This window comes from Coregonus clupeaformis, chromosome 10 (genome assembly GCF_020615455.1).
Source record: "Coregonus clupeaformis isolate EN_2021a chromosome 10, ASM2061545v1, whole genome shotgun sequence".
Classification (NCBI taxonomy): domain Eukaryota; kingdom Metazoa; phylum Chordata; class Actinopteri; order Salmoniformes; family Salmonidae; genus Coregonus; species Coregonus clupeaformis.
In genome coordinates this window covers 64,391,186-64,406,185 of record NC_059201.1, presented here as the reverse complement: position 1 = coordinate 64,406,185, position 15,000 = coordinate 64,391,186, and the positions used below count along the sequence as shown (strand labels likewise).

General features: G+C 47.8%; 1 protein-coding gene across 1 annotated transcript in view; it reads right to left on the bottom strand.

Moving 5' to 3' along the window:
• Nucleotides 1-565: 565 nt before the first annotated feature.
• Nucleotides 566-15,000, bottom strand: part of LOC121574679 (protein unc-80 homolog) — a 59,634-nt gene continuing 45,199 nt past the window's right edge. Inside the window, exon 38 of the mRNA XM_045223341.1 lies at nt 566-748. Within this exon, the coding sequence (XP_045079276.1) occupies nt 566-748 (183 nt within the window). The remainder of the gene's footprint in view (nt 749-15,000) is intronic.

Sequence of the window (15,000 nt, the reverse complement as noted above, 5' to 3'; positions counted from 1 at the left end):
CATTTTTTGGCGTCAAACTGGTGGCAGTTGTGTAAAAAATAAATAGTTGGAATAGATACTGTATAGTTTAGTCAAACTTAGCAGTGGCATGTACGTCAGAACATACACTGGCAGGAATTCTCTCTTACTTTAAAACCCACAGAACAAAAACACATCCAGAGTATGAAAGGAACTTTTCATTAATAGAAAGCAGCTATGGGGAAATACACACCACATCCCACGAGGCTTTGATAACAATCATATCCTGCTGTTGGGAGTGACACATTGGCAGGGAAGCCATCCACTCATAGCTTACACAGTAGGGCAGATAACCTTAACAGTATTCAAATACCACACAACAGGATAAACAGTGGATGAACCAGACTACATGTACAGAGAGAGAAAATAGACAGAGGAGGAGAAAGGCAGGTCAGTGGTGGAAGAAATAATGTAAGAGAGTAAAAAAGAGAATGGAAGAATTTGTGCAGCACAAAAAACCGAAAACAGAGATCAATAATTCTAATCGACACACAATTGAACGTTTTTGTGTGGACATAGGGCAGAAGCAGGGGTGGGAGGTCCGGGGTCAGAAGTCAGGGTACTTACTGGAAGGTGGGCAGTCTCCTCTCTCTGGCTCCAGGGTGGGGGGTAGAGAAGGGGTGTGGCCAACCCCAGGTTCTGTTGATTGTGATTCGCTCACTGCTGATGTATGTACGGCAGAATCTGCCTCCTTACTGACTCTGGCCACGCCCTCAATCACACTGAATGTCTGGAAGAGATAAAGATAACATTAATAATCAATTTGAATAGAGAAACTTGCAAATGAATCACTTTCATCACTTCAACATAATGTACCTGGCATGTCTGAATACAGCCTATATCTAAATATACAAGAGGAAGAGGTTTCCACAGCACATGACATATCTACGTCACAGTCACCAAAGGATACAGACAGTTTTAACTAAGTTTGTCCCACTTTCAGACAGCTCAGCAACTCAAAGCCATCAACTTCAAAGCAATCCTGCAACAGTGTTTGGGTAGTGCCATTAACAACTCAGGTATCTTGTCTCCCAGTGTGTGTGTGTGTGTGTGTGTGTGTGTGTGTGTGTGTGTGTGTGTGTGTGTGTGTGTGTGTGTGTGTGTGTGTGTGTGTGTGTATATGGGTTATGTGTGTCTATTATATAGTGCCATTAACAACTAAGGTGCCTTGTCTTCCAGGGGACCATTTATAGCAGCTGTCACAGCTTTGATATAAATGGCTATAAAAAGCCAACTAGAGGCTATCCAGCACTGGGTATTAAAGACACGTCCCTTACTGAAGTGACAGAGCCTTGACAGAGACAAAGACGGAAGGAGAGAGAGAGGGAGAAAGAGACAGCTCAGGTCTCTTTAGATGCGCTACGTACTGCTCCTCTCCTCTTCCGAGATGTAGCGAGGGATGAGCATTCAAGGAAGAGCGGAAGGGCTGACCATGAAAAGAAGAGGGAAGAACAGAGGGAAGCTGTCAGAGGAGGAGGAGAAGAGAAGGAGGAGGAGAGGAGAGGTGGGTAGAGGACTTAAAAGAGGCTGTGATGGCTCCTTCCATTGACAAGTGGAAGAGAGACAGGCGGGGACGGCGACGCACGTCTCCAGACAAAAACACAGCGCTGGTCACAGGGCCTTATGAAATAATAGCTCTCAGCTGGAGACAGAGAGACCGGGAGTAAGACAGAGAGACAGGGAGACTGTCACACCCTGGTTCTGGGACTCGTTATGTTGAGCCAGGGTGTGTGCATTCTATGTGTTTATTTCAATATTGGTAGTTCTGTTGTGTCTATTTCTAGGTTGTTGTATGTTTGTATTGAGTGACTCCCAATCGGAGGTAACGAGTGTCAGCTGTCGGCTCGTTATCTCTGATTGGGAGCCATATTTATACTGTGTGTTTTCACCTTGGGGTGGTGGGTTTTTGTTCCAGGTTCAGTCATTGTCACTGTGGACTTCACTATCGTCATTTATGTTGTTGTTTTCGTGGTTGCTTTAATTAAATAAAGTCAACATGTTCGCTAAACACGCTGCGCCTTGGTCCGCTTCCTTAGACGATCGTGACAGAAAAACCCACCACAAAAGGACCAAGCAGCGTGTCCAGGAGCAAGGTGATTGGACATGGGAGGAAGCGCCGGGTAAGGAGATAGAGAGGCTGGCGATGGCCCAGGTGGGCAAATCGTGGTCCTGGGAGGACATGCTCGGGGGCAAGGGACCTTGGGGGAGGATCAAGGCCCTGGCGAGAGAGGAGCAACGGCGTCAGCAGGGCCATCGTCGGAAGGACGAGAGGCAACCCCAAGAAATTTTTAGGGGGGGGCACACGGCATGGACGACGGAGGCAAAGATGGGGCGAATCCAGGAGGCCACCAGGCCAGGGGTACACCGCCCTGTACGTCCTGTGCGGATGCCTCACACAGAGTGTGTGAGGGTAGGCATTCAGCCAGGACGGGTGGTGGCCGCTGTTCACTCCAGGCCTCCTATCCGTCTCCACAGCCCGGTCCGGCCTGTTCCTGCCACCCGCACCAAGTCTACGGTGTGCGTCGACAGCCCTGCCCGACCTGTTCCTGCTCTACGCACCAAGTCTACGGTGTGCGTCGACAGCCCTGCCCGGCCTGTTCCTGCTCTACGCACCAAGTCTACGGTGTGCGTCGACAGCCCTGCCCGGCCTGTTCCTGCTCTACGCACCAAGTCTACGGTGTGCGTCGACAGCCCTGCCCGGCCTGTTCCTGCTCTACGCACCAAGTCTACGGTGTGCGTCGACAGCCCTGCCCGACCTGTTCCTGCTCCCCGCACCAAGTCTACGGTGTGCGTCGACAGCCCTGCCCGGCCTGTTCCTGCTCTACGCACCAAGTCTACGGTGTGCGTCGACAGCCCTGTCCGGCCCAGTCCTGCTCCCCGCACCAAGTCTACGGTGTGCGTCGACAGCCCTGCCCGACCTGTTCCTGCCACCCGCACCAAGTCTACGGTGCGCGTCGCCAGCCCGGTCCGGCCTGTTCCTGCCACCCGCACCAAGTCTACGGTGTGCGTCGCCAGCCCGACCCGGCCTGTTCCTGCCACTCGCACCAGACCTACGGTGCGCGTCGCCAGCCCGACCCGGCCTGTTCCTGCCACTCGCACCAAGCCTACGGTGCGCGTCGCCAGCCCGGTCCGGCCTGTTCCTGCCACTCGCACCAAGTCTACGGTGTGCGTCGCCAGCCCGACCCGGCCTGTTCCTGCCACTCGCACCAAGCCTACGGTGCGCGTCGCCAGCCCGGTCCGGCCTGTTCCTGCCACTCGCACTAAGCCAGGGGTGCGAGAAGTCAGCCTGGTAAGGCCCGTTCCTCCTCCACGCACCAGGCCTACGGGGTGCGTCGTCAGCCCTGTCCGGCTCGTTCCTGCTCTCCGCACCAGGTCTGTGGTGCGCGTCGCCAGCCCATTCCGGTCCATTCCTGTTCCACGCACCAAGCCAGGGGCGCGTGTCGTCAGTCCGGCTCCGGCCAGCGGGGCTAGACAGGACCAGGGGTACTGTGGGGGGTGTATCGGAGGGTGGTGGTCTAGGCCGGAGCCAGAACCGCCACCGAGGAGGTATGCCCGCCCAGCCCTCCCCTGTTTGGGGTTTTTGAGGCGCGGTCGCAGTCCGCGCCTTTAGGGAGTACTGTCACACCCTGGTTCTGGGACTCGTTATGTTGAGCCAGGGTGTGTGCATTCTATGTGTTTATTTCAATATTGGTAGTTCTGTTGTGTCTATTTCTAGGTTGTTGTATGTTTGTATTGAGTGACTCCCAATCGGAGGTAACGAGTGTCAGCTGTCGGCTCGTTATCTCTGATTGGGAGCCATATTTATACTGTGTGTTTTCACCTTGGGGTTGTGGGTTTTTGTTCCTAGTCAGTCATTGTCACTGTGGACTTCACTATCGTCATTTATGTTGTTGTTTTCGTGGTTGCTTTAATTAAATAAAGTCAACATGTTCGCTAAACACGCTGCGCCTTGGTCCGCTTCCTTAGACGATCGTGACAGAGACAGACAGAGAGATGGAGCAGGGTAAGGCCCTGCAGACTGACGAGGCTCCACTCCTCTCTTAAACACACACTTCCCACATAAAAATACTAAAAATACACAAGTCACTCTACTAAAGACCTCTTGAAGAGCCAAGGAGATACTGTAGCTGTGTTTCCCAGTATTTATGCTGCAGTGCAGGAACACACACACACTTAAACACAAAGTTACACAGACAAAAAAAAACACTTCATGGCTGTGTGCCCAAACTAAAAGCACCTGCTGCTCTTAACAAATTGTTTGCTTGGAAGTTCCCTTTTCAACCGCCTCAACCCAACCCACGCCTGCCCTCCTCCCCTCCCCTCCCCACACACACACTTCACCTTTATCTCCTTCCCACTACTAACCGCTACCCACCTGCCCCCCCTTCAAGCCTGTGCAGCAGCCTCAATGTAAACGGCAGTTTAAACTCATTTAAACAGACCTCACCACTAATCTGTCTCTTTATTCACGGTAACAATATAGGCTACATCACCCTCCTATACATTCTCAAACTGCAGTGGGTAGAATAGACCACACAATCCTTTTCGGAAGAGTGTGTGTGTGTGTGTGTGTGTGTGTGTGTGTGTGTGAGAGAGAGAGAGTGTGTGTGTGTGTAATGAAGTCAGGATGACCTCCTGCCTACAGAATCCAGCAACATACTGTAATAACATGTTATTCGATTGTGTTCTATTTTCTCTACTGTCTACGCCAGCCTCCACACAATGCTCGGAGCGCCTACACTCCTGTCTCACTGGGCAGTGTGTGTGTGTGTTGAAATACTTTCAGGTAAATAGTCATGTCTGAGTCTAGGGATTATCTTCTCCCATACAGACAGACAGACAGACAGACAGACACACACCAGCCAGAGTCCTAACCCCTGAGTCACACCATCCTCCCTCTTCTCTCTCTCCCCTGAGTCTGAAAGTCTGTTAGAAAAGCTTATTTACCACTTTTCCTCTCCTTCCCTCTCTTGTTCCCTCTCTCTCAGAACTTCAAAACAGGAGAGAGAGAACATGGTCAGGGTGTGTGTACTGTTTTCTCAGGTCACTGGCCCCAGGCCTGTATTATAGATATCTTATTACCGTCCCCATCCTCTAGAACAGATGGTTGAGAAACACCACAGAGCAGATTTGCCTTCAAGTACAAGGTGAGACGGCAAGAAATGCATTACACTCAGCCATTCCCGTATGGCTGGGTTGGTGTTACATATGATCATGTAGTTAGTAGAATTACTGCTACATTATCTCCAATTACACTACTGGGACTGAGGGGAAGCAGGGGAGATCAGACAAGATGCTGATGGGAACACGCTATTTTACAGTTCTGTCCCCGCCATTCAATACCTGGTACTACTACTTAAAAATACTCACTTACACATCATTCTAAGTAAATACCAGGTATTGTAAATAGCACATTAGAAAAAAGTGTTACCTAACCAAAGTGTCTGCAGTGACATACAACTGTGCTTCCCTGTGCCATAAAATGAGGGCATTGAGGCTGAGAGTGGCGCAGTATAATTATCCTGTTGCACTGTTATGTCTGCTAAGTGAGGCTTGTTTTGGAGTTAGAAGTCATTTCCTCTAATTGGAGCAGGAGATGAAGCTAATTAGTGCCAAGGCCGGACACAGAGTAGGCCAGCCAGCCAATCACAGCAACAGGAGCGTGGCCTCATAGGATCACAAGACATTAGCAGCCGAGTGCTGATTCTAACACTGATATGATAAACAGTCCGCAGGGGCTTTGCATGGCAGGAGAGGAGGAGGAGGGAGACAGTGTGTGTGTGTGTATTTGTGTGTGCATGTGTGTGTGTGCATGTGTGTGTGTGTGTGAAAGGGTGGAAGGTCTTGTCAGGGAGGGAGAGGGAGAAAGGTGTGTGTGAATAGGTCTGAGACGCTGTCACCACCGCTTTAAGGAGCTGACAGCCGAGAAATCCATTCAGACGGCTTAATGAATTGAGGGGCTGTGACAGACCCCACCCCCCACCCCCCCGCACAACCCCACGGTCTCATTATCACTTCCTGTGGGTAACACACACACTGCCCTGACCCCTGACCTATGACCCTTTAGAGACAGGCTCTTTCATCACAGAGACACACATCAATATCACAGAGCGATATCTGAGATTTAACACATATAGATTCAATAAGACCTGCACAGAGGGAGTGGCACAGACACAGCAGACACAGAAGGAAGGAAGGGAGGGGTGTGTGTGTGTGTGTGTGTGTGTGTGTGTGTGTGTGTGTGTGTGTGTGTGTGTGTGTGTGTGTGTGTGTGTGTGTGTGTGTGTCTGCATGCGTGCTTGCCCGTGCGTGTGTGTGTGTGTACATGATCATCTATAAATGCTGATGGCCAGACAGGATAAACACTTGAACAAGTCATTATCTCAGTGAGTGGGGGTGCAGAGAGATCAATAGGAATACATGATGATGCACATGACACGTACACACAATAAATTCTCTGGTGACTATCGAATTATAATAGGATACGTTTCCCTTTTTTAAATATACCTTAGCCTGTAAAAAGTGGAATATCATCTATTGTATAGGTTAAAATGTAGTAAGAGTGGTAATGATAGCATCCATAAAGCCTTTATATACATGACATAAAAACGATGTAATGAATATGTTACAATAGTGTAATGAAACCAAGACGTGAGGGAGACACAACAGGGTGTGTTATCAGTGTGTTTGTGTACACTTACTCACCTCTTTATGTGTGCTAGCTAAGCTAAACCCCCCCTGTGTCTCCATATTGAGGAAGGGCAGATGAAGCTGTATTTGCCCACAAGTCCTGAGTGCTGCATCACATGTCCCCTCTACTCAGAGACCAGATCTATCTGGTGGATCTCTGAAGCTCTACTGACATTCTCTCTAATGATACTGACATTTCCAAGGGCTTTGAGGAGCTCAGCCTTGAGTGGTGGAGAGTTGTTGTCTTTCCTATTCACCGCAAAACACTGGGGAAAATGCAGCTCCAACAATCTTGCCAGGACCTCTTTCCATGCCCTGTTTTAGAGCACTTGAAGTGAACCGGCCCATTCAGTCTAATGCTAAGGGTGATTATAAAATGTTTGTGTCCTTGGAGAATTTAGACTTTGGGGTTTTCTTTATTTGCCTCACTGCCTTGGTCTTTTGTTTGTAGACAATACTGCTGGTGTTGTCACTAATTGGTGTTTTTTTCTCTGGGAGTCGTGAAGTGTCTTGTCTCTCAGTTTAGGCAGAAAAACTTATCTCACAGAGAGAGAGAAAGAGAGAGCGATTTCTGTTTCTCCTGCAGGGTGACAACACACATATACATACACACACAAGGACCCACACACACAAACGGTTGCTTGTTAACGTGCTGTGCTCTGCTGTGCTGTGTGTCCCATATAAAGCCTTCAGGGAAGTCCGACAGGAAGAGGGTAAGTGCTATCGATTGGCCACTTCCTGCGTGGCCCTGCTGTCAGAGGAAAAACAAGCTGACCGTTTGACCGCCTGTCTCAAAGCATGCCCCTAACCCTGCGCACACACTGACATACATGCTAAGGGTGATTATAAAATGTTTGTGTCCTTGGAGAATTTAGACTTTGGGGTTTTCTTTATTTGCCTCACTGCCTTGGTCTTTTGTTTGTAGACAATACTGCTGGTGTTGTCACTAATTGGTGTTTTTTTCTCTGGGAGTCGTGAAGTGTCTTGTCTCTCAGTTTAGGCAGAAAAACTTATCTCACAGAGAGAGAGAAAGAGAGAGCGATTTCTGTTTCTCCTGCAGGGTGGCTAGTCGAGTTGACTGACACAGGCTGACGTCTCACTCCAACTGAGACAGAACTGGTACAAGGAACTACTCCTCTCCTCTCTCTATCTTCCGTCTCTTTCTCTCTCCAACATTCCTTCTCTGCGCCTTCTCCCCATTTCTCTCTCTCTCTCTCTCTCTCTCTCTCTCTCTCTCTCTCCCCCCCTCTCTCTCTCTCTCTCTCTCTCTCTCTCTCTCTCTCTCTCTCTCTCTCTCTCTCTCTCTCTCTCTCTCTCTCTCTCTCTCCTCTCCTCTCCTCTCCTCTCCTCTCCTCTCCCTCTGGCTCCAATGTCTTCCCTTTTCTGCCTGGGTAAACTCTGCAGCAGTCCTGTGCTAGCCCAGGGCTCACAATAGACCCAAACACTCTCTCTCTCTAACACATAGACACACACACACACACACACACACACACACACACACACACACAACCTTTTCCCTGCCTCCCACTGCTACGCCGTAGGGATGCTCAGGGCCCAGTCACAGTTCCTGGGTCAGCCTAAGGCAGAGAGGCAGGGGGCCAGACATAGACACATTTCCCACTAAGACTGATTTGAGACCATATCTAGAGCAGGCTGGTCATCACCACACACTACAGCCATTTAATCACACACTGGTGGAAGATGAAGGAGAGAATGAGAGGAGGAGGAAGAGAGGGGGGAAGAAGAGAGGGAGGGGAAGAAGATAGAGAGATATTCTAACAGTCCTTTCATCCTGTGATCTCAGATGAGTTTCTTCTAATGAGAAATAATGAGAATAAATTAACCTCGTAGGAGAATGTTTTGTCCTTTATGTTCTCTCTCTCTCTCTCTCTCTCTCTCTCTCTCTCTCTCTCTCTCTCTCTCTCTCTCTCTCTCTCTCTCTCTCTCTCTCTCTCTCTCTCTCTCTCTCTCTCTCTCTCTCTCTCTCTCTCTCTCTCTCTCTCTCTCTCTCTCTCTCTATCCCTCTTTACATCCCTAATGTCTCCCTCTCTCCCTTTCTCCATTTGATCATGTTTGAGAATGGACTCAACCTCTTATACATTTTCGATTTTGTCACTCTTCCTCTCTCTAAACTGACAACACACATATACATACACACACACGGACCCACACACATAAACGGTTGCTTGTTAACGCGCTGTGCCCTGCTGTGCTGTGTGTCCCATATAAAGCCTTCAGGGAAGTCCGACAGGAAGAGGGTAAGTGCTATCGATTGGCCACTTCCTGCGTGACCCTGCTGTCAGAGGAAAAACAAGCTGACCGTTTGACCGCCTGTCTCAAAGCATGCCCCTAACCCTGCGCACACACTGACATACACACATAACAACTGACACACACACACACACACACAAAAACAACACACTCACTCAGGAACACACATGAACAAACATACCCACAGCAACCACAGCACTTACTAACAGTGTGCCTCTGGGACTAAGGGATACACCTGTCACGCTTCATGGCACTGTACTGATCCTGCACATTTATTTCTGTATACGTCTGAACATCACCAAGGACTCAGGAGTGACTCAACACCACATTCATTCAAGGGTCTGCATGTGCTCTCTGCTGGCTGGATGTGGTATTGCAGGCTGAAATAGGCTAGAGGAGGATATTGAGCATGGTCTCTAGGCTGTTTGTATGACAGATCATATGTGGGCTGGCTATGGAAGGGTTGAGGAAAGGATGGAGGGAGGGATGGAGGCAGGACTGTGACATTATGAAAGGAGATCTCCATCGCTCCAAGCCTATCATCCTGGCATTTAGGAATATAAGATGGAGAGAGAGAGAGACAGACAGACAGAGAGATTTAGAGAGAGAAAAATACATTTAGAGAGAGAGACAGAGAGGGGGGGGGATCTCAGTCCTGACTCATCAACCATAAACTGCTATTCTGGACCAAATACAAGAGGGGGTAAGAAGAAGGGAGGAGGAGGAGAAGGGAGGAGAGGAGGAGGAGAAGGGAGGAGAGGAGGAGGAGAAGGGAGGAGAGGAGGAGGAGAAGGGAGGAGAGGAGGAGGGGAAGGGAGAGATGGGGAGTTGGGGGTATGAGAGGGATTGTGTCCTATGTAAAAGAGGTGGGGTGGGGAGTTACAGAATAACAAACAGCTTGCTAATGATGCCTCCACAAACACCGAGCACACACACACACACACACACACACACACACACACACACACACACACACACACACACACACACACACACACACACACACACACGCCCTCATCTCTAGACAGACATGAAAAGCTCATTTCAAAGCAGTCCCAGTCAGCGGACGCCTGGGTGAGACAGTAGCAATTACTCAACTTTAAGAGCTCCACTATATCACCCTGGAAAAGAGAGGGAGAGAAACAGAGGGGGGAGTGAGAGAAGGGGGGCAGGGAGAGGAGGAGAGAGAGAGAGAAAGAGAGATAGAGTGAGAGAGAGAGAGAGAGAGAGAGAGAGAGAGAGAGAGAGAGAGAGAGAGAGAGAGAGAGAGAGAGAGAGAGAGAGAGAGAGAGAGAGAGAGAGAGAGAGAATGAAGAGGGGAGCATGGAGACAGACACAACACACACTATTGTCAGGGAACCTGTGAGTCATATCAGTCTGGTCACGCTCTGTGGTCACTGATAACCTTCCCTCAACCTCTCCACAACACATGACTGACACTGCCTCAAAGCCCAGATATAACTATCAGTTAGCACCCTGAGACAAGACATGCACGCACATAACGTCAGATAAGGTTACATGCTCAGAGAAAACACACAAACGAGTAAATGGGTTACCATATAAAAAGACACAAACACACTCAATCTCTCTCATACAAACAAACAATATTTTACCCATACACACACATAATAACTTACACACACACCACAACAGGAGCGCCAGATTGGCTGCTCCACTGGATGAAGAGGTCAGAGCAGGTCAGAGGTGAGAATGTAAGGGCAGGAGAGAGTAGTGTGTGTTTGGGGGGGGGGTCAGTAACTGGAGGAGAGAGAGAAAACTAGCATTAAAGGAAAACAGCTCTGCCTCCCACCTAAACATTCCTCCCTCTATTTGTATCTTAAACCTAGCTCTCTCATTCTACCTTCCTTCTTTCATTTTAAATAGTGTTCCCTCTCTCAGGGTAATCACTGATGTCCTGAGTATCACACTGAATGAGAGAGAGAGAGAGAGGGAGTGGAAGTGACTAATGAGAGTGGAAGCAGAGGATGCAGTCTCTCTTCTCCTTTAACTCCTCCTTGTTCTATTATCTCTCTCCTCTCCTCCATTCTCTTTCTCCTCTATTCCCATCTTCCCCCTCTCTCTACTGCTACAAGAGGCCAGAACTACAGTTCCAATCAACCATCATTCCCTATGTCCCATTGATTCCCATTCATCATGACATCATTAGCCAGTAGAGGAATGTGTCCATGTAGCTACAGACTACAACACCCTCTGACTGTGACCTTTAATCCCTGGCTGACTCCTCATGACCCCAGAGAACAGCAGCTGCTTTCAAGCTGCAGTAACACACTCCATTAGGTATGACACTGCTCCCTCCCTCACACACACACACACAAACACACACACAAACACACTCTCGCGCACACACACATACACATGGACACCCACATACACAATGGCCCTTTAGACATGGTAATACAGTCAGGCGGCCCCTTGAAGAGATTCCACAGTCATTACAGGGAGAGGGGTCATGAGGGGCACCTGTAGAGAAACACTATTTATGAACAGGGGACAGTTTAGACATGATTCAATAGTGTCTGTGTGTGTGTGTGTGTGTGTGTGTGGCGTGTGTGCTTGTATATACTGTGTGTGTGTGTGTGTGTGTGTGTCACGCCCTGGCTCTGGGGACTCTTAAATGTTGAGCCAGAGTGTTTAGTTTTCTATGTTTGAGTTTCTAGATCGTGTAGATCTATGTTGGCCAGGGTGGTTCCCAATCAGAGGCAGCTGTAGTTTGTTGTCTCTGATTGGGGACCATACTTAGGCAGCCGTTTGGCACCAGTCTGTGTGGGATCTTGTTCCGTATAGGTATGTTATTAGTCTACCTTGGACTTCACATATCGTTTGTTTGTTGTTTTGTTCGTGTTCAGCACTTTAATAAATATGTACGCTTATCACGCTGCGCCTTGGTCCGTCTCATCTGTAAACGGTCGTGACAGTGTGTGTGTGTGTGTGTGTGTGTGTGTGTGTGTGTGTGTGTGTGCGTGTGTGTGTGTGTGTGTGTGTGTGTGTGAGTGAGTGCTTTAGTATAACTGAGGAATAGCCTGGCCTCTCATTTCCTTACACTGCCAGTGTAGTGTGGAAGCCATTCATTGTGCATACAGTATGTTCAGTGTGATAAGAAGCTCTGTGTGCTTGTGTGTCTGTGTGTGTGTGGTGTGTCTGCTTGTATATACTGTGTGTGTGTGTGTGTGTGTGTGTGTGTGTGTGTGTGTGTGTGTGTGTGTGTGTGTGTATGTGTGTGTGTGTGTTTGTGTGTGTGTATATGTGTATGTGTGTGTGTGTTTGTGTATATGTGTATGTGTGTGTGTGTGTTTGTGTGCATGTGTGCGCGCCCCAGGCCGCCGGTCAGCCCTGCTCTGACAACTCAGTGCCATCTGCTGCCAGTCACACCAACAGAAAACAACCACAAACAATAGGGAGCAATGACAGGCCAGGATGTGTGGGTTGTGTGTGTATACCAACAGTCCCTCCACAGATCCTAATCTGGCCCTCAGTGAGCATGTGCAGAGGGGTGTGGCAGTTGTTGATAGGCTGTCTCTGTTACCAGGCAATAGATAAACAAGCAGGCATGGTGATCTGAGAAAGATAGATAGCATGTCTGTTTATGTGTGTGTGTTTAGGAAGGAGATTGTGTGTGCATGCATGTGTGTGTGTGTGTGTGTGTGTGTGTATGCTTGCGTGCATGCGTGTGTGGTCTGCAGGTCCAGGTTGGCAAGTCTGTAGACAGATGGTGCAGTGTTGTGAGAACGAGAGAGAGAGAGAGAGAGAGAGAGAGAGAGAGAGAGAGAGAGAGAGAGAGAGAGAGAGAGAGGACAACAACAACAACAACACCATTAGACCCAACCAAATCATGAGAAAACAAAAAGAGAATTACTTGACACATTGGAAAGAACAAACAAAAAAACAGAGCAAACTAGAATGCTATTTGGCCCTAAACAGAGAGTACACAGAGGCAGAATACCTGACCACTGTGACTGACCCAAACTTAAGGAAAGCTTTGACTATGTACAGACTCAGTGAGCATAGCCTTGCTATTGAGAAAGGCCGTCGTAGGCAGACCTGGCTCTCAAGAGAAGACAGGCTATGTGCACACTGCCCACAAAATGAGGTGGAAACTGAGCTGCACTTCCTAACCTCCTGTCAAATGTATGACCATATTAGAGACACATATTTCCCTCAGATTACAGCAATCCACAAAGAATTTGAAAACAAACCCAATTTTGATAAACTCCCTTATCTACTGGGTGAAAAACCACAGTGTGCCATCACAGCAGCAATATTTGTGACCTGTTGCCACAAGAAAAGGGCACCAGTGAAGAACAAACACCATTGTAAATACAACCCATATTTATGTTTATTTATTTTCCCATTTGTACTTGTTTCCTATTTGCACATTGTTACAACACTGTATATAGACATAATATGACATTTGAAATGTCTTTATTCTTTTGAAACTTCTGAGTGTAATGTTTACTGTTAATATTTATTGTTTATTTCACTTTTGTTTACTATCTACTTCACTTGCTTTGGCAATGTTAACATACGTTTCCCATGCCAATAAAGCCCTTAAATTGAATTGAAATTGAATTGAGAGAGACCCTTTAGACCCTCTTAAAAATATATATAAATGAATTGTCGAGGGCACTAGAACAGTCTGCAGCACCCGGCCTAACCCTACAAGAATCTGAAGTCAAATGTCTACTGTTTGCTGATGATCTGGTGCTTCTGTCCCCAACCAAGGAGGGCCTACAGCAGCACCTAGATCTTCTGCACATATTCTGTCAGACCTGGGCCCTGACAATAAATCTCAGTAAGACAAAAATAATGGTGTTCCAAAAAAGGTCCAGTTGCCAGGACCACAAATACAAATTCCATCTAGACACCGTTGCCCTAGAGCACACAAAAAACTACACATACCTCGGCCTAAACATCAGCGCCACGGGTGGCTTCCACGGAGCTGTGAATGATCTGAGAGACAAGGCAAGAAGGGCATTCTATGTGTCACGCCCTGGCTCTGGGGACTCTTAAATGTTGAGCCAGGGTGTGTAGTGTCTATGTTGTATTTTCTATGTTGTTGATCTAGATCGTTTAGATCTATGTTGGCCAGGGTGGTTCCCAATCAGAGGCAGCTGTTTCTCGTTGTCTCTGATTGGGGACCATACTTAGGCAGCCTGTTTAGCACTGTTTATTGTGGGATCTTGTTCCGTATGGTTTGTTTTGGTGTTAACCTAGGACTTCACGTATCGTTTGGTTTATTGTTTTGTTCGTGTGGTGTACTTAAATAAAAGATGTACGCTTATCACGCTGCGCCTTGGTCCGCTTCCTGTAACGATCGTGACACTATGCCATCAAAAGGAACATAGAATTTGACATACCAATTAGGATCTGGCTAAAAATACTTGAATCAGTTATAGAACCCATTGCCCTTTATGGTTGTGAGGTCTGGGGTCCTCTCACCAACCAAGAATTCACAAAATGGGACAAACACCAAATTGAGACTCTGCATGCAGAATTCTTCAAAAATATCCTCAGTGTACAATGTAAAACACCAAATAATGCATGCAGAGCAGAATTAGGCCGATACCCGCTAATGATCAAAATCCAGAAAAGAGCCGTTCAATTTTACAAGAAGATATCCTCAGTGTACAATGTAGAAGGCGATTCCCAAACTTTCCATAACAAAGCCATCACCTACGGAGAGATGAACCTGGAAAAGATGGTCTTGGAGCTCTGTTCACAAACACAAACTGACCCCACAGAGCCCCAGGACAGCAACACAATTAGAACCAACCAAATCATGAGAAAACAAAAATATAATTAGTTGACATATTGGAAAGAATTTACAAAAACACAGAGCAAACTAGAATGCTATTTGGCCCTAAACAGACAGTACACAGTGGCAGAATACCTGATCACTGTGGCTGACCCAGAATTAAGGAAATCTTTGACTATGTACAGACTCAGTGAGCATAGCCTTGCTATTGAGAGAGACTGCCGTAGGCAGACCTGGCTCTCAAGAGA